Source organism: Diabrotica virgifera, chromosome 3, assembly GCF_917563875.1.
Source record: "Diabrotica virgifera virgifera chromosome 3, PGI_DIABVI_V3a".
Taxonomy (NCBI): Eukaryota; Metazoa; Arthropoda; class Insecta; order Coleoptera; family Chrysomelidae; genus Diabrotica; species Diabrotica virgifera.
Window position 1 is genome coordinate 201,112,889 of NC_065445.1, and position 20,863 is coordinate 201,133,751.

General features: G+C 32.9%; 1 protein-coding gene across 1 annotated transcript; it reads right to left on the reverse strand.

Moving 5' to 3' along the window:
- Positions 1-1,670: 1,670 nt before the first annotated feature.
- On the reverse strand, positions 1,671-20,636 carry LOC126882302 (cytochrome b-c1 complex subunit 6, mitochondrial). Its single transcript, XM_050647169.1, has 2 exons — positions 20,438-20,636; positions 1,671-1,921 (listed from the first exon to the last, which is right to left on the reverse strand). The coding sequence occupies exons 1-2, from the start codon at positions 20,531-20,533 to the stop codon at positions 1,748-1,750; spliced, it is 270 nt and encodes an 89-aa protein (XP_050503126.1). The 5' UTR covers positions 20,534-20,636; the 3' UTR covers positions 1,671-1,747.
- Positions 20,637-20,863: the final 227 nt, after the last annotated feature.

Sequence of the window (20,863 nt, forward strand, 5' to 3'; positions counted from 1 at the left end):
AAGACAAACAAAACTTTTTTTATCTTTGATACATTTTTTAAATTATGTTCTGTTGTGATTTATAACATTTTTTTCGAATTTAAAATTTTATGTAAGTTCCCTATTGGCGAATGTTCTATAATGAACTGTTTCACTTGTCTTTGTCTTGGTGAATTTCTTCACCATTCCAGAGATTTGTTAGCTACCCACTTCTTTGTAGTCATTCTTGTTACTTCCTTTGCAATGTCGCAGAAGGGTTCCAGCCCAATGAGTGGCATTAATGAGCTTTGTTTGGCTGTTTCATCTGCTTTTTATTGTATCCTAGTTTATTTAGGCTACATGCACAATCCAATACTAGCTTAGAATAATTGGTCTCTACAGAAATGAATCCCTTAAGTACTGTCTGGCTATCTGTGAAGATGGCAATTGAACAGTGCATTTTTTCTGCCTTTCTATTTCTTCCAAACAGTGATGGCTTGTCGTAATTACTGCCTGGAAAATTGTGACATCCTTAGATATACTTACTGGAAAATGTATCTCTTGCTTTGTCCCTACTACTACTATTTCTACTACTACTACTACTATTTTACTTTCTATTTCTTCCAAACAGTGATGGCTTGTCGTAATTACTGCCTGGAAAATTGCGACATCCTTAGATATACTTACTGGAAAATGTATCTCTTGCTTTGTCCCTACTACTACTATACTGGCTCCTACACCCTCCATTGTTTTTGAGCCATCGGTGTATTAGGTAGCTTCTACTTGTATGTGCACACCTTCCTTCCAGTGTTCTCTCCCTGTTATATTACTTTTAAATTTATTATCAAAGCTATATATTGCAGCTGTTGCATTGATAAGTTGCTCCATTATATCTGCTTTTAGCTTGTTGTTTTACTGTACTAACCGAAGTCGTAGTTTGCAGATTGAGAAAATTGGAAAAAATACTATAAGGCATCATCTGTCTCAGAGTTCAAAATGTGTTTACATGTACAAAATATATAGATATGACGTTTTTATTACAAGCTTCTTTACATTGTTACGTTTCAAACAAACAAAAAATTTTTGATAACTATTTTTCTTCTCTTCTTTTATTATAGACATGACTCTGTCTGTTTTTTCAATGTGCCTCTAGTAAGTTGTCGTTCCATCGTTTTCGTGGTCTTCCCACTGATTGTCTTCCTATTGGGGAATCGTCTGTCGCTGTCCTGACTACCCTATTTGTTGTCATTCGGCTTATGTAGTCATTCCATTATATTCTTCTGTTTCTTACCCAGTTATTAATGTTATCCATCTTGCATCTCCGTCGTATATCTGTACCTCTAGCTCTTTCTCATAGAGTCTTACCATCGATTTTTCGAACGGTTTTCATCTCAGCTGTTTCGAGCAATCTTTTTGTTCTGTCCGTGTCGGGTCGTGTTTCTGCCGCGTATGTCATTATTGGTCTAATGACTGTTTTGTAAATTCTGCCTTATATTTCTTTTCCGATATTTTTATTTCTCCATTGTGTCATTCAGGCAACCTGCGGCTCCGTTTGCTCTATTCACTTGATCAATAACTATTTTTGAAACACCAAATAGCCCAACACCAAAATGTAGAAAAGGGCTTAACTGATTAAAAAATAAAATTTTTGAAACACATTTTTTATGAGTAGAACACTTTAGCACAGGTTTTCAAATATTGACAAAAAAATACACTATGTAATAATGTTTATTTTGTCTATATTATCTACTTACTCCATAACATCAATAATTTACAAAATAATATGAACTTATTTTAATTTACTGAAGAGGTCTTTGGTTACACAATGGTCTACAGCATGCAGTAAATCAAAAAGTTCTTCAACACAAGTTTCAGTTGTACGTGATCTAGAATTAACTCTGTCATTACATGTTTGATATTTCTCGGCTAGTTTTTGGCAGTGTTCTGTATCTCTACACTTCTCCTGAAAAATAAAAATACAAAGATTAAATAGATACCAGTATCTTAACACATTCGCTGCCATCTGTCGTCAAAAGGCATTTTGCTTGTTGAGTCAGGTGCCCGTTGCCAAAGTGTTGTGGCAACTGTGTTCACCAATAGATTCTTTTTGTATTGGCTCCATACTAAAGTAACTGAAAATATAAATGGCACCAATACTGAGTAACTAATAAACGAGTGGCAGCAAAAGTGTTGAGAAAGGTATATACATCAGATGAATATATTTTAATTTAGATACTTCTTTCTTTAACCCTCCAGTGGGTGCGCTATAAGCACCTTATGCAGCCTTTTTAGTAATTACAATATTTCATAAAGTATTACGAGTTACTTCCAGTTGTCCGTCCCACTATTCTCAAATTGCTGTATTAAGTAACTTATTACACATACCACGTCCGTTTATGATTTGTCTAGTTGTCGATATGAAGCTGCAGTAACTTAATAGGTGTTGAATTATCAGCACTACATGCTGCAGTGAGGTCCGTGAAGTTGGCCCGAAAAAATATGTGACTGACGCCATTCGATTGTTTCTAGTGATATTTCGTTAGTCCACCCATCAATTTTTTTTATAAACAAAAATTTTTTTCGGGCTAACTTCACAAATCCACAAATTTTCGAAAATTCTCTTGCTATATTGTTTGTCCACCCACTGATATTTTTAAAATATTGCTTACGGATAATAGGACAGTACGGCTGAAAAAGTACTTCAGACTCCATTAGAATGAATATTTCTGGGGGGGGGGGGAGCAGAATCCCAATCGCAGCGTTTATCCAACCCCTTAAAGTGCAAAACAAAACAACCCCCTTGAAGACTTTAAATTTATTTTTTTAATTCTCAACGCCGGCCAAGTTCACGTCCGCTTAAAAACGCATTTAAACGTTTTCAGGTTCAGAATTCCAACTACCCGTTTGTCCACCCATTCGCTGCGTTTGTCCAACCCCTTAACGTGCGAAACCACCTCCCTAGAGATTGTAATTAATTTTTTTTATTATCAACTTCGCATCTGCTTAAATGCATATTTATTTAAACGTTAATTCGTGGGTAGAATCCTAACTACCTGTCTGTCCATCCCCTGCAGCGTTTGTCCAACCCCTTAAGTGCGAGACCACGTACCTGGAGATTGTAATTATTTTTTTTTTATTTCTTAATTCGGGCTAACTTCACGTCCGCTTAAATGCGCATTTAAACATTAATTTGGGGGCAGAATCCCAACTACCCGTTTGTCTACTCCTTCGTAGCGTTTGTCCAACCCCTTAAAGTCCGAAACGACCCCCTGGAGATTGTAATTTTTTTTTAATACTGAATTCGGGCTAACTTCACTTCCAGTTTAATGCGTATTTAAACGTTAATTCGGGGGCAGAATCCCAACTACCCGTTTATCCACCTCCTCGCAGCGTTTGTCCAACTCCTTAAAGTGCGAAACGACCCCCTGGAGATTGTAATTATTTTTTTCTAGTTCTCAATTCGGGCTAACTTCAGCTTAAATTCGTATTTAAACGTTAATTTGGGGCAGAATCCCATCTACCCGTTTGTCCACCCTTTCGCAGTGTTTGTCCAACCCCTTAAAGTCCGAAACGACCCCCGTGGAGATTGTAATTATTTTTTTTAATTCTCAATTCGGGCTAACTTCTCGTCCGCCTAAATGCGTATTCAAACGTTAATTTGAAGGCATAATCCCAATTACTTGTTTGTCCAACCCTTCGCAGCGTTTGTCCAACCCATTAAAGTGCGAAACGACCTCCCGGAGATTGTAATTATTTTTTTTTTTATTTCTCAATTCGGGCTAACTTCACGTCCGCTTAAATAAGTGTTTAAACGTTAATTTGGGGGCAAAATCCCAACTACTCGTTTGTCCACCCCTTCGCAGCGTTTGTCCAACCCCTTAAAGTGCGAAACGACCACCCAGGAGATTGTAATATTTTTTTTTATTTCTCAATTCGTATTTCCCAGCTGGTCTCGCACTTAGGGGTTGGACAAACGCTGCCCGGGGTGGACAAACAGGTAGTTGGGATTCTACCCACGAATTAACGTTTAAATATGCATTTAAACAGACGTGAAGATATTAATTTAGAAAAAAAATAATTACAATCTCCAGGGGGTGGTTTCGGGTAGTTGGGATCGACAGACAGGTAGTTGGGATTCTGAACCTGAAAACGTTTAAATGCGTTTTTAAGCGGACTTGAACTTGACGGCGTTGAGAATTAAAAAAAATAAATTAAAGTCTTCAAGGGGGTTGTTTTGCACTTTAAGGGGTTGGATAAATGGGTAGTTGGGATACTGCCCCCGCAGAAACATTCATTCTAATGGAGTCTGAAGTACTTTTTCAGCAGTACTGTCCCATTATTCGTAAGCAATATATATAAAAAAAATCATTTGAAAATATCAGTGGGTGGACAAACATAATTATGTGGTGGACAAACGATGGACACACAATATAGCAAGAGAGTTTTCGAATTTTCGAAAATTTGTGGATTTGTGACGTTAGCCCAAAAAAATTTTTGTTTATAAAAAATATTGATGGGTGGACTAATGAAATAATACAGTGGACAAACGTGGACAATCAATGGAAAATCGAATGGCGCCAGTCACATTTTTTCCCGACTTTTTCGGGCGAACTTCACGGACCTGCTGCAGTGCACCCGATGATGTAAGTAAAATTAACTTTGAATGTTATTCAGTTTTATTACTTTTTATTTAGTAAAATAATTGTTTTTTTTTGTGATTATAAGTAGTCTAATATCTTAGAAGTAAAGAATTGTTATTTTTTGGATAATAGAGTTTATTTGTAGCAATTAGTACATAATAATAAACCAAAGTTCTCACTGAAGTTGTTAGTCACATAGACTACAAATTGTCCGTGAGGGTTAAATTTTGATTATAAAAATAATTGTAAGAAATAATTGTTATATTACTTTGTTATAAGTACCTACCATATTTTCGTTTTAGGGATAAAAATTCAAAATATATTTGACATCCACAAAATTACAAGAATTGGTTGACAATTTGTCAGATCTCAAGGATATAGTGAACTTTAGCAATAAAAAGGAAGATCAGGTTGAATAAAAAAATTTAGAAGACTACAACAGCGACTCCGAAGAGGAATCTTCCCAAAATCCGTAATATATGGAAATAAAGGATAGACTGATTATTTATTCTACATTACCAAAGATGACAAAAATATTTAGAATACCACTCCAGCAACATTAGATAAAATTAAAGAAAGGAATATAATATAAGTTTTCATTTTCAAACAAGTTAAACATTAAGTGAAACATATGTCGATGTGTAATATCATTGATAAGTACTGTAAGTGGTAATCAAAAAATAGCTATTATCATATGGACGTATCTTATAAAGTTATTTTATTGAAGTGTTGAATCTTTTTTCACTGCTGAGGAGATTGATGGACTCAACATTAAACAGCTTGGACATCATACCGACTATTACTAGTATAAAGATAAATATAGAATGGTAATAAATAAATTAAAAAAAAAACCCTCTGTGGCTCAGTAGTAAGAGCGCCTACCTTTGGATCGAAAAATCCGAAAGGTCGTGGGTTCGAATCTCACCAGGGTCAGAAATTTTTCGTTTATTATAAATTAATAAACGCAAATAGTTTCTGTCCTTGTGGAATCGGTACTCACCGGAGGGACCGCAGACGTTCGGATACAATTAGCGTCTCTTTGCAAAGACAATGACGTCAACTTTGCAAAGTAACAAGACACTTACTCAACAGATACACTACACATGACACTAGGTACCTAACTGTAAAAATTTACCGTACCTACCATATTAATGACCATTGTCATTAGCTAAATAAAAGTTGTCGAGGCATTAGCTAAATAAAAAAAAAATAAAAAAAAAACAAAAAGTTAAACAGTAATCCCAAAAATAAACAAATAAGTTTTCATTCGACAGAACTATAGCCACACTCGTTAAATATAATGACAATTTGTAGGTTAAAAAATATTACTTGTCACATTTACTTAAAATAGGTACTTACCAGAAGTAGGTAATCAAATTAAGACAGCAACAGTTAATTGTTCTAACAATTATGCTTAAAAATTAGAATGACACACAAATACTAAAAGTTAAAAATTTGAAAAACCAAATAAACAATAAATTCAAATAAACTAATGAACATAACGTCAGTCTAATGAGCAAATTGCCTAAGTCACAAATTGAAAATTTTACAGGAGAGACAAAAAACTTTTGAACAAAAGTAAAAAACGAAAAATTGCCTAACTCCACGCAATACATAATTGACCAAAATTTGTTAAACAAAATATTTGAACAAACTTTCTATTTATATAATATATCCATATTAATAGTAATAGTCAAAATATATTTATTTACTTACATTTTCTAACGTTTTCAATCAAAACAACTTCAGAAACACTGACATAGGCAATATTCGTCTGAATGGGAAAGAACGTTTGGACTTCAGCAAAATTCGTGTAGCAAAATTGGCATGAAATAAAAAAAATAATGGCGCTTGTGGGAATTGTCAGGCGGTAGCTTTTACCGTCTACTACTAGATGACACCAAAAAACAATTTTCGGAAAAAATGGACTTGGCAATTTGCTCATTAGACCGACGATAACATGGCTAATGTCACTGTCACTGAACATTATAAATCTCAAAATACATAGTAAACAAGGTATCAAAGACATGCCATATTGTTTATCCTTGTTTAACTTTTTGTGGTTTCTATGGACAACAGGCTTAATTTTGCGGTACAGTTTCTGTGAGAAAAAAAGAGACCTAGTAAAAAAAGTAATTTGTGAATAATTTCATGCATGGGAAGAGATAGAGTGGAAGAACTATAATGTATATTATGATATTTTTTACTTTCATTGAAATAAAAGCTTTCATTTAACTATCTCAGATTTACAATTATTATCTATATAAATAAAAATGAATGTTTGTATGTATGTATGTACCTTATAGACTCGCAAACTATGCATTTCATCATATGATGACCTTAATTAAAGTTGTTGTACATGAACCCGGGAAAGTTTCTGAAGTGGTACGAGTAACCTAAGTGAAAAGGGACTTGCCCCCCAATAATTATTTTTTATTTTTTTTTTGACAAACTTTTCTTTTTTAATTTTATAGGATGTAGAACCAAAAGATACCTATTAGTCCTAAAGTTTGACTTTTCTATCACCAACTTTTTTTTTAATAGCCATTTAAATAACTCCTCTTTTATATAAATAAACAAAAATTAATGTTTGTATGTATGTATAATAATAATAATAATTTATTCAAGAATAATAGGTACAATCTTTTTAGATATTTACATATAAAGTGAATAAATCCTGAAGGTCTCCGAGAGGTGTGGATACACCTGTTTCAGTAAATAGGATATAAAATAATAAATAATAACATACTAACGTAAATAACATAAATAGCAACATAATACAATATAATATAATACAATAAATAGATAGGTACGTTTTTTTTGTAAATACACAGTTATGTTTTAGTAAATATGATATGTAGAATAAATAATATAATGAAAACAATAAAATAAATACTTAGTTTAACAATAAAGCACGAATAATTAATTTTTTTTTAAACAATTATGTATGGCTCAATTAGTTAGTAATATTTTTGAAGAATGGTGTATATACGCATGTCGCATGTTTTATTAAATATGATAAAAATAATAAGCAAAATAAATCAGTTTAAAACAATATAAAATTTGAAATATAGGTATAAAAATTGGTAGTGACTCTAGAGTTTCATTTATTTTTTTTTTGTTTTTTAATGTATGTAAATTTAAGCTACTATAATGATGTCACAAAAATTTCTTGTTTGTTCCATCAGAAATTATTTTAATTTCTTTTTAAATAGAGGAACATTCTTAGTATTTTTGATATCACTGGGGATATGATTATATATTTTTGGGGCTAGAAATAGAAAACTTCTTTGATAGAAGGACTTTGTCATTTTCGGAATCATGTAGAGGTGTTTGCCTCTTGTATCATGCTCATGTGATGGTAAATTGTTGTCTGCTTTCATGGTGTGATATTTTAAAGACACACAAAGAACGTATAATTGTTTCAAGTCAAATATATTACTATCCTTATATAATCTATCTGTAGAGTAGGTGTATGGTTTAGACATAATAATTTTCAGAAATATTCTTTGTATGATTTCCAGTGGGAGAATGTGTGTTTTCAGGGCGCTTCCCCAAGCCAGTATACCATAATGGAGATGACTTTCTACTAGTCCGTAATATAGTGTGCGAAGGTATATATTAGGTATGTGTTTTTTAAGATGTTTAAACTTACACAGGATAAATTGTAGCTTTTTAATGATATATTTAATGTGAAAGTCCCATTTTAGATGTGTATCTATAAAAACTCCTAGATATTTAACATTTGTTACCGGTTTAATATAAAAATTTTGTTTATTATGTGATATTTGAAGGGGTTTGAAAAGATCAGTATCAAGTTCGAGTTAAATATTGGTAGATAAACAGTTTTCTTAAAATTAATTGTTAGTATTTTGTAGTCAAACCATTCTTTTATTAGTTGTAGATCATATTCTGCTTTTGTTTTTAATTCATACCAATTCTCAGCATCATAAATAATAGCAGTATCATCAGCAAACCCAATTATATACCCTGTACTCTGTAATGAAAATAATCCATTTATATATAGATTAAACAGGACAGGACCTAATACTGTTCACTGTGGCACTCCATATGTTATACCTCTTTGTCCGATTATTACTTCTGAGACCCTTACTACCTGTTGTCTCTCAGAGAGGTAACTTCTAAATAATTGTAAACAGTTGTCTCTTATACCAATTTTCTCTAAGGTTTGTAAGAGGTTATTGTGACTAACAGTGTCAAAAGCTTTGGCCAAATCAAAAAATACGCATAAGCAAACTTTATTTTTGTTAAGTTCTTCATATTAGGTCTGGATCCCGCGTATGAAAAAAAAGTTGATTAATAGCAAACTGAAAATTTGTTAATAGCTTAAGGGTGTCTAGTCGGACAAACTTTGATATATGGGAACACTGGAACAGGGGAAGTTTTAATTGTGGAACAGGTTAAAAATTTGGAACGGTCAGACCACGAAAATGGCACATGTATTTTGTCCGACAGAACAGACTTAAACTCTCCGAATAGAGATTAAACTCTCATGCAAAAATCAGACTGCTATTTATCACCAAATGGGCGTTTTAATAAGTGGAACATGTAGAATATGTCAAATGACAGGAATTATGACAGGTGATAAATAGCAGTCTGATTTTTGCATGAGAGTTTAATCTCTATTCGGAGAGTTTAAGTCTGTTCTGTCGGACAAAATAAATGTGCCGTTTTCGTGGTCTGACCGCTCCAAATTTTTAACCTGTTCCACAATTAAAACTGCCCCTGTTCCAGTGTTCCAATATATCAAAGTTTATCCGACTAGACACCCTTAAGCTATTAACAAATTTTCAGCTTGTTATTAATCAACTTTTTTTTCATACGAGGGATCCAGACCTATATGCTTTGGATGTTAAATTCAAAATGGCATCTTGGATGGAAGTATTTTGCTTAAAACCCAATTGGTGAGGGGAAATTAAATATTTTTTGATATATGCTGTAAGCCTATTTTTCAATATGTATGTACCTTATAGACTCGCAAACTATGCATTTCATCATATGATGACCTTTATCAAAGTTGTTGTACATGAACCCGGGAAGATTTCTGAGTTAATACGAGTAACCTAAGTGAAAAGGGGGCTTGCCCCCCCATAATTATTTTTTAGTTTTTTGGACAAATTTTTCTTTTTTAATTTTATATGATGTAGAACCAAAAGATACATACAGTCCTAAAGTTTCACTTTTCTATCACCAACCGTTATTTTTTAATATCCATCTAAATATTTCTTCTTCTATCTATGTATATAAATAAAAATGAATGTTTGTTTGTATGTATGTACTTTTTAGACTCGCAAACTATGCATTTCATCATATGATGACCTTAATTAAAGTTGTTGTACATGAACCCGGGAAGGTTTCTGAGTTGCTACGACCAACCTAAGTGAAAAGGGGGCTTGTCCCCCCCATAATTATTTTTTATTTTTATGGACAAACTTTTCTTTTGTGATGTAGAACTAAAATATATATTCAACCCTAAATTTTCAGTTTTCTATCACCAACCGTTATTTTTTAAAGGCCATCTAAAATTTGCCTCTTCTATATAAATAAAAATGAATCAGTATGCTTGGAACCTTCATAGTGTAAACACACACATTGAAGACGAGTTCATTCATTACAAAGCAATTAGTGAGCAGGTTGTTAACTAGTTGATTTATACAAAAAAATAGTTAAGAATCATGGCTTCCGAGAGCAGCGAAACAGAAGAAGAGGAAGAAATGGAAATGGATGATACCGGACAGTGGACAAAAGTGAAAAGGAAAAGGAAAAAACATTTGGATAATCCAGCAAAAAAAAGAATCACACAACCACAACTATCTCAACAGCAAGTGCAAGATATAATAATTGGACCACAATCTTCTGAAAACATAACACAACAAACTCAGCAAAACTCACAAAAAGATATCAACACTCCAAGTCATCAAAAAAAGGTAACTTACAACAACACACAAAACTATTCACTTCAAATGAAAACCATCAGTAATAAAAACTATAAACAAATTTTTTTTTTAACAACTCATCAAGAATTATCAAGGTTACAGTTGGCTAATTATTGGAGTGTTTGAGATCCAAACTCTTCCGATGTTATAATAAAAACTAGAAGTGGTTTTATTTTAAAAAGTAATCAGGATATTAAACACATTAAAACAAAGCTGAAATCATTAGTCCAGTCAGGTGTGGTCAAAGAATACAAAGAAACAAATTCTAACCAAAATCCATCAACACCACATAAATCACAAAACACAACTTTCGCCTGTGTTATATCATCAGTAGAATTGGATATTGAGGATACACATATAAAAGACCACCTTACCAATATCGGAATAACACACAGATACTGCAAAAGAATTACATCAAGAAAAACCGGAAAACTGACACCTCTGATTGGAATAATTACGGGAGATTACTCATCATTTCAAAAACTATTAAGCGAGGGAGTGTTCTTTAAGAACTACCACTATCCTGTTTATCCCAGTCAACCACCCGAACCTTCTCCTATCCCATGTTCTAAATGCTTACTATATACCCACACTACAGAGAACTGCACCACATCAATAAGCTGTAGGAAATGCCAAGGAAAACATTCAACACAAATGTGCACCTCTCCTCTTCCAGAAAAGTGTTTGTCGTGCAACGCCGAAGACCACCAAGCATGGTCACCTAAATGTCCTAACAGACCAACTAAACCTATCGAAGGAATTCCTAATGTGCGAATTAAGTCTATGAACAAAAAATCCTCCGAAATGCCATCAGAAATTACTGGTACGAGCAGAATACATTCACCAATGACATATCATGATCATATTATTGAAACATATACTAACAAACTAAATAATCCTAAAAATAAAGATCGTCAAGAAATCATAATTAAGCTAAAAAAGAGATTTGTACATCTATATAACATTGATACTACCCCAGTATTTAGCCGAAATCGACTATTTATACTCATGTTCGATCTGGAAAAACCAACCAATGACTCACCAACTATGCCACAGGAAGGCTTTGCAATATTTCAGGATAATGGCTCATAAGGTGAGGTTTCTTTATTCAAATATCAATAGTTTTCAACCAAAGAAATATTTAATATACAACTATTTACAAGCTAACAATATCGATAGTTTTATGTGTGTGGAAAGCAAAAATAAAGATTTTATTAACCCATATTGTGACTGGTCTATAATCCAACAAAAAGGAAATATATTAAACCAAAACTTCAGAGGAGGCAGTCTAATACAATCCAGAAAAACATGGAAGATGGGGAAAGAAAATCCTCCACGAATAAACAACCCTCTTAACAACTGCATTCATGTCTCATTTCCTTTTAAAGACTCCAAATTACATATTTTCGTAGTCTATATTCACTATTCCTCACTAATTGAAGAAACTATCTTCATTAAGGCATCCCTTTATGATTATTCAATAATAATTGGCGATTTTAACTGAAAATCAAGCCCCTCACGTATGAAGCAAATCAGAGGTTTTCTTCAAAGTTCTAATTTTTGTCAAATACCTACTCCTCCTACGTTTATAATGGCAGGTAACCCAAGCACAACTCCAGATATATTATTTTGTTCTAAAAATATTATAAATAATATCACAAATATACTTGTAACTCCAGATCTGGGAAGTATCACTTGGCATTGCAATTTGATTTTAATCTACATCATGATCCTGACCACATTAATGAAATTAATCTTCCCAATATAGCAAAATGTAATGTACAAAATGTAAATAGTAGAATGAAAGAATTTTTGAATATAAGGCATGACATTTGCCCAAATTACATTAAAAATTTCAACACTATGTTGTCTAAATTAATAATAGAAAATTCGCCCAAACAGAAGAAATCACCCTTTAATTACAATCTTCCACCCTTCATTTGGTCTCTGATTAAATTGAAGAGACAGTTACTCAGGCAGATCCAAAAAAATGAGACACATGCATTAAAATCACAATTTAATGAACTAAACCAAGATATTCACAAACTTATATCACAATTTAAACAACATAAATGGATCCTAGCATGTAAAAGTATAAACTCCATGAAAGGAAAAACATACTGGAATGAAATAAAAAAACTGTCTAAATATAAATCGTTTAGACAACAGATTTCAGAACTGATATATGATGGCCAGACATATAGTACAGATGAAGAAAAATGTAGTGCTTTTGCTAGATACTTTGAAGAAACCTACAAATTTGATGAGGATGACAATTTTGATAGAGATACCTTAGAGGAGGTGGATAGTTGGTTTGGAAGTTTTTATGAAGATAGTCGTAATCTGAATGCTCTTCAGGACATCACAGAAGATGAATACGACGAGGCTCTATATAAAGGAAAACATACAGCTCCAGGCAAAGATTCCATCAATCGTAAAATCCTTAGACAACTAGATCCAGATATTCATAAGGAGATAATGAGCATATATAACTATTGTATCATGAATCATTTCTTCCCTGATGAGTGGAAGACAGGCATTGTAATAGTTATCCCTAAACCTTATACTAACCATCAACTACCCCAAAATTACCGTCCAATCACCCTTCTCCCAGTAATTGGAAAAAATTTTGAGAAAATTATCCAAGGAAGATTATATAATGAATTAAACCAACATATTCCAGCACACCAGTTTGGATTTAGAGAAAAATCATCTACAATCCTTCCTCTTTCAATAGTAACATCCAATATACAGGCAGCAAGATTGCAAGGACTAAAGGCCGCTGGAGTTTTCTTGGACATCAAGAAGGCTTTTGACTCCGTTTGGCATAGAGGATTGTTATATAAACTTCACAGAATGAAATGCTCCCCTTCTCTAATATGGATTATTGACGAATTTCTTAGAAGACGCAGGTGTATAGTTAAGATCAATGAAACATATTCCCATTAATTTTCAGTGCAACAAGGAGTTCCACAAGGTTCACCACTCTCCCCTCTATTGTATAATCTCTATTGCAGTGACATATGCGACAATAGACTAACCAACACTAATTTGCTACAATTTGCTGATGACACTGCAGTGATATCATATGGAAAAAATTTAATAAAGACAATGGACTTATTGCAGAGGCAGGTGGATGACACAATATCTTGGATGAATAAATGGAGATTAACAATAAATCCTTCTAAAACAAAACTAATAATATTTAACCATAGAATCCAAGATCACTCACCAACTATAAACATATGCGACAATATTATTAAACCCTCCCAAACTGTTAAGTATTTGGGAATAGAAATAGATAACAAATTGACGTTCAACTACCACACAGCAGTTATAAAAAGGAAAATTATAACTAGAGCAAAACACTTCAGAAGTTTAACATACAAGAATGAGGGAATTACGATTGAAACAGCAGCCAATATTTATAAAATGATTTGCAGGCCCATGCTGGAGTATGGTTCTGCAATTTTCTATAATTCTAAAGGCCCTGCCAAAAATAATATAAAAGTGGCTGAAACAACTAGCCTTCGACAAACTACTAGAATGTGTCATCCTGATAATCCACTTCACAATCCATCCAACATAATGCTGTACGAGGAAACTGGAATTGAACCTATTAATGAGAGACTCAATAAGCTGTTTAAATATCTCTTTATTAATGACAATAACAAAAATTTGATTGAGCCCCACATTGTGAAGATACCAGAGGACAGTGCCCGTAGATATCCAGGAAGAACTCTTTTTGAAGAAATCTGCTACACATCAAGACAATAAACAACTCTATTCAAATCATCATCTGTATTGTAACTAATTGTCAGTGATATTGTGATTACCGCCACATACAAATATTTTTTTTTAATTATTGTATTGTATTAATATTAACAAAAAACATATATTGTAATAATGTATATTAATTGTGTAAATTGGCTGAAAGACTTCGGTCGATGGCCTTTTGGTACATTGTATCAATAAAGTATGTCTCTCTCTCTCTCTAAAAATGAATGTTTGTATGTATGTATGTATGTACCTTATAGACTCGCAAACTATGCACTTCATCATATGATGACCTTAGCAAATTTGTCTTTGTCGTGGGGGATGGCGGCGGGAAGCATGCCGGAGCTTTGTTGTGGATCGATGAAATTAACGAATTAAAATTAAATAAATTGTGCAATATTGTAAGATTTGTGAAAAGTTAAAGGCGGCTATGGCTGGGATATAAGACAAGAAGATACAAAGACAATAACAAAGATATTACAATAGAAGCTGACAGACAGACGAAAAAAAAAAGGAAGGTCTAGAACGAGACGGTTGTTTGACGTAGAAGACGACTTGAAAACTATGAATATAATACAATGGATAAGAAGTATGTAATCCATAATCAAGATGGCGCCGAACGATGCGCACGTGAAATTACTCCTCTCTGTAAATGATGAGAATTTTAAGGAAAAAGCATTCAAATGTTGCCAGAAAACTACTAACGTTATAGTGTGCATAAAATGTGGAAGTATTTTTCATTTATCTTGTTCATCAAGAAAAAAGCAGAAATGTATAAAGTTATGTGATACTAGAATTGTATGTGAGACATGTGAACAATCTGAAAATCCCAAAGGAAACTCAGTAAGTCATACTCAAGAGGTAAATGCACATATCCTACAGTTGGAAATTGATTTTCTAAAAACAATTTTAAGTGAAAAAGAGGAAAAATATAAAATTTTATTTGATAATAATCAATTGTTAAAAAGAACTAACGAGCTCCTTGAAGAAAAAGTAAAACAAAAAACTAAAGAACCTGAATTCAAGGTAATTAACGTTGACAAAAGAAAAAACTGGACTTCCCCTGGTAAAGATGATAAACAACTACAAAATGTTAATGACCTTACTAATAGTAAACAAACTGAATTAGTAGTGACTAAAATTCCTGCAGACGGAACGCTAGCGCGATCCTCAACATCGACAAACTTTGGAAATGAAGTGCCAAATGAAAAAAAATACATTACATCAAGACAAATGAGTGCCGCAATGCAAGAAGCCAAAACTCAAACTGTTTTACATAATCTGTTGAACACTGAAAATAATGCTCCGGTTCTTTCAGAGTCTTCAAGCAACGGTGCGTGGACACAGGTAGCTCATAGAAAAAAGAGGAAGTTCTTAGTTGGAAGTACCGAGTCACCTTGCAACATTGAGGCTGTTCCACAAATGATCAACCTACATGTGACTCGCCTAAAGCCTGACACAAAACCGGAGCAATTAGAAAAGTTCCTGGAAAATCATTTAGATGGCGTAAAATGCGAAATCCATCAGTCCAAAAAACCTGACATATATGCATCCATGAAAGTGACCATTAGACGAGACTTAATTAAGAATGCATGGAAGCGAGAAATCTGGCCCAGCGGAGCATTAGTCTCGTTTTTCAAGATGAGGAGGACGCTGTCGCATTAGGTGGGTCCTCAAGCAATACAACTATTTCACGTATAGTAAATGACTTTAAATTGAAGTTAATCTCGGTTAATGTACAATGTTTAACAAACAAACTTTTAAATCTTGAGCTTTTTTCTAATGCTGAAAAACCTGACATTCTATGTATTCAGGAGCACTGGTGTAATGAGGATAATATTAATCTTATTTATATCCCAGGGTACACTTTAGTAACCCATTTTACTAGAAAAAATAAAATACATGGTGGAACTCTTATTTTATCTAAATCTGGGACAGACAAGTATGCAGTCTCAGTCGTTGATTGCCGTAAATTCTCTGAGGAAGAAAGCTTTGAATGTTGTGCTGTGACTATTTTAATCAGTAACTGTAAATTTCTAGTCATTAATGTGTACAGAACGCCTAACAGCAATCTAGATTCTTTTATAAATAATTGTTTTAATATTTTAGGTCATTTTCACAACCGTGTTGATAAAATTTATCTCTGTGGAGACTTTAATATCAACTACTTAATTCAGAGCAATGAAAAACTTCGATTAGATGATCTTTTTCAATCGTTTGGTTTGTCTCTTAATATCCCAAATATACCAACACGTATTTTCATGAATAACAATAAAGTAACAAAAACAAAAATTGACTACATTGCTACTAATAATATCACTATGAATCATACTTGTCAAGTCAATCAACCCAATATGGGTGACCATCTTGCCATTATTTTTGACATTGTTGTAGGTCGTAATCAGGATAGGATGGAATCTAATATAAAACAGCAGTGTTTTAGGTGTTTAAATGATAATAATTTAGACATCCTAAAACAAGACTTAATGAGGATTGGTTTTTGCGAGGTATACAATGAAAGTAATATTAATAACGCTTTTATCGAATTTATGGATACTTTAAACTTTGCTATTACTTCAAACTGTCCCCTTAAAAGTAAAATAGGTAAGGACGTGCATAAAAGTAAAGGTTGGGTTGATCATGACATATATGCTAGGAGTAAACAATTAAAAAACCTATTTAATGAAGCTAAAAACTCTAATAATAGTAACATCTGGAATGAGTATAAAGCTACCAAGAAGGAATACAATAATCTTATTGCTGAAAAGAAAAGGGAATTCAATTATCTTCAAATTATAAGTAGTAATAATAAACAAAAAACTATGTGGAGTATAGTAAATAAAACTATAGGGAGAAAGCAAAGTACTAATAAAATTAAACTCAAAATTGAAGACAAACTAATATCAGATGATAAAAATTTAGCTCAATATTTTGCATGCCATTTCAATGACAGAAATAATGCACTAAAAAATAGGCTTGACAATAACCCTCAAAACTGTACTTTATCACATAGGTGGACTATAGACAGTTTTGTTTATTTTCCAGTAACATCTGATGAAGTTCTTGATATTATTTGTGGTCTTAAAAATAAACATTCTTTTGGAAATGATGAATTAAACACAAGAATGATCAAACACATCAAGGATGTTATATCAGAACCGCTGGCATATTTAATTAACCTAGTATACAACACAGGTGAATTTCCTGAAAACCTAAAATTAAGTAAAATTGTTCCAGTATATAAAAAATCCGATCACACTTGTATTGATAATTATAGACCTATTTCTTTGTTAAATGTAATTTCAAAAATTTTTGAACGAGCTTACTACACTAGGATCATACAGTTTTTGGACAAAAATAATGCACTGTGTTCAGAACAGCATGGCTTTCGATCCGGAAGATCAACAGAGGGGGCTACTGAAGTATTTATGGAATCTGTCTATAGGCATCTTGATGATGGTCTTCTTGTAGTGGGTATCTTCTTTGATCTTTCCAGAGCATTCGACAGTCTTAAATTTGAATTTGTCCTTAACAAATTGTATGTCCACGGAATAAGAGGTAACATGTTAAATTTATTGAACTCATATCTTCTGGAGAGGAAATTCTATGTTGAATTAAACAAGGAAAGGTCAGACATCTTCAGTGTAGATGTAGGAGTGCCGCAGGGATCTGTGTTGGGACCACTGCTATTTCTTATTTTTGTCAATGACCTACCCGATCATATTACTCATGACCACATTGTAATGTACGCAGATGACTCATCTGTGATTGTATCAGCACATACATACGTAGAGCTTCAAAATAGAGTGTCAAGGGTTATCAGATTATTCCAAACATGGTGTACACAAAACTTGCTACAACTGAATATTGATAAAACATCGTATATACATTTTAGATGCAAACGAAATATGCCAGTTGTGTCTATTCCTGAAATTGTAAATATTCCAAACATAAAATTTTTAGGTGTATTCTTGGACCAGTTTATGAGTTGGGATGTTCACGTTGAATATGTTAATAAGAAACTAAATTGTTCATTCTATGCTTTAGTACAGTTGAAGAGAACACTCAGTATTAAAACTCTCATTAATGTATATTATTCTTTGGTTTATTGTCACCTTACTTATAATGTTACGTTATGGGGTAATTCCACAAAATCAGACACAGTGTTTATTAAACAGAAGAGAATTATTAGACTTATCTTCAATATTCCTTTTGGGCATACTTGTAAGCAAGTTTTCATTAATAACAATATCTTACCGTTGCCTTCCATATATATCTTGAGATCCATATTGTATATTAAGCATAATTTACATTCATTCAAGAGAAATTCTGATTTACATGCATACTCAACTAGGAATGCCAATCAGTTTGTTACTGTTGGTCACAAACTATCCAAATTTGAGAAGTCCACAGATTATGTGGGGGTCAGGCTATATAATCATCTTCCAAATGAAGTTAGATCTTTGCATCCGGTGAAATTCAAAAGAGTTGTGAAAAGTATACTATGTAAACATGCATTCTACAGTGTAGAAGAATACTTAGCAACTAGATTGCTGTTATGAGTTCTGTCTAATATTAATAATTTTCATATTTATCAATGTACATTATGTTAAATCTAAAATTTAAGTGTATGTATAGGTATTTGATTATGTGTCTGTGACTATATTGTGTTGTATATCTGACGTGTATATCCATCTTTATGATGGCAGCTGTAAAGCTATACCAATAAAGTATTCTATTCTATTCTATTCTAAGGAAGGTCTAAATAGAAGGGCATAGCAAGACAGGCAAAGATTTATCTATGGTTATGATGTCAAAAGAACATGAATAAGTAAAAATACATACAACACTTAATTTTCTCCCTTTTATCACCTAACCCTATTTTTTAATAGCCATATTAGTAATTTAATAAATTTTAACCATGTTCGATAAATTGACCAATTATAAATAGATCAGTAATTCCCGCCAGGCGTCTACCGGTGTCGGTAAACAACAATATATTTGTTTATGTATTATATATCGAGTGTAGTAGTGACGTTTTAAATCGGAAGTTTTTTGGGATTTTGTGGAATAAACTTTGAGTGTCCATGTTTCGGGCAAGGAAAATGAATCGTGCATTGGAAAACCGCCATCGTTTTATATTTATGCACAGCAAAAAAAATATTGCTTATCAGAATGAATTAAATTGATACTTTTATATTGGGTAATACGTAATATTTTTTAAGTATTTGTTTGATTTTCTGTTAATTTTTATTTATTGAACTTTCACACATTATTGATTTATTTCTAAGGCGGTACGAAGTTCGCCAGGTCAGCTAGTTTATAATAAGAATAAGTATGTATCTTTTGAATTTAATTTACATGTTTGTTTGCTTGCAGCATATAGTGCTGTGGATCCGCTCTTATGATTTTCAAAAGCGCTCCCGCCTGAGGGTTAAAGAATAGAGGAAAAACCACTGGAGTGTTTAAACATATTTGTTATAATATCCCCTTCATTAGATTTGGTATTATGTTGTTATAACATCCTCTTTATAGCAGTGCAAGTCAAATTACTAAAGGGCCCTGTAAGGGTGTGCAGCACACCCACTTGTGGTTGCCACCAGTGGCTAACACTCTGCTGACTGATGTTTGTATGTATTTTCAATGGACTCCATGCACACACTGGGTTCCCGATAATCTTCGAATGACAAGCTATGGCGGTGGCCGGTTCTCGTTACTTGAAGTCAGTGGCGACCACAAGTGGCTGTGTTTGTGAGCGCTCTAACTCTAAACGATTAAATTATTTGTCAAATTTCACATGTTTGTCAAATTTTTAGATAGTGTGCCGATGTGCCTGGGGCGTGTTGTTTGTTGTGTTTTTGATGAGAACGTGAAGTTAGACAAACAAATTTGTCAAGCAAATGTGATCATTTACAGGGCCTTTTTTATTGTCTCTTGATGTGCTGTTCCTTTGGATGGAATATGTTGTTTATAATTCAAATCAATAGTTTTGCTTTTATATTTTACTGTTATAAATTGCTCTTAACATTGTATCAACTTTTGGACCAATTCTATAACTTTCATAGCCAATCTAAGAGGGTTATTTTTAGGTTATATCATATTTACCCGTAAAGTTTCCTGTGGATCCACTAACTCTTCATCGTCGTCTTGAGCCTTTACTGACAATATTTTGGGGAATTTCAAGAACCTTTCGAATACCATTTTTCTTAAAGGAAATTTGAAAACCTTAGTAAAATTGACTTACGTAATGAAATGTCAACAAGAGGAAGAGCTGACAGTGACAGGTGACAAGTGACAATCGCCAGAGCAGTTGTACCAATTGTATTTTCGATTTTGGCTACCAACATTTGTTTATTTGTGGTCATATTTTTTATAAGCTTTGAGCTGTAATTTGAGAAAATTTTTACAGTATATTTAATAGAACGTAATAAGATAGTTATATAATTTACTTTAAATTAAAGCCTGATCTTGTACATTCCTTTATTTTCATTCATTTTCTTACGCCAATCGGACATTTTACCGGTATGTTGG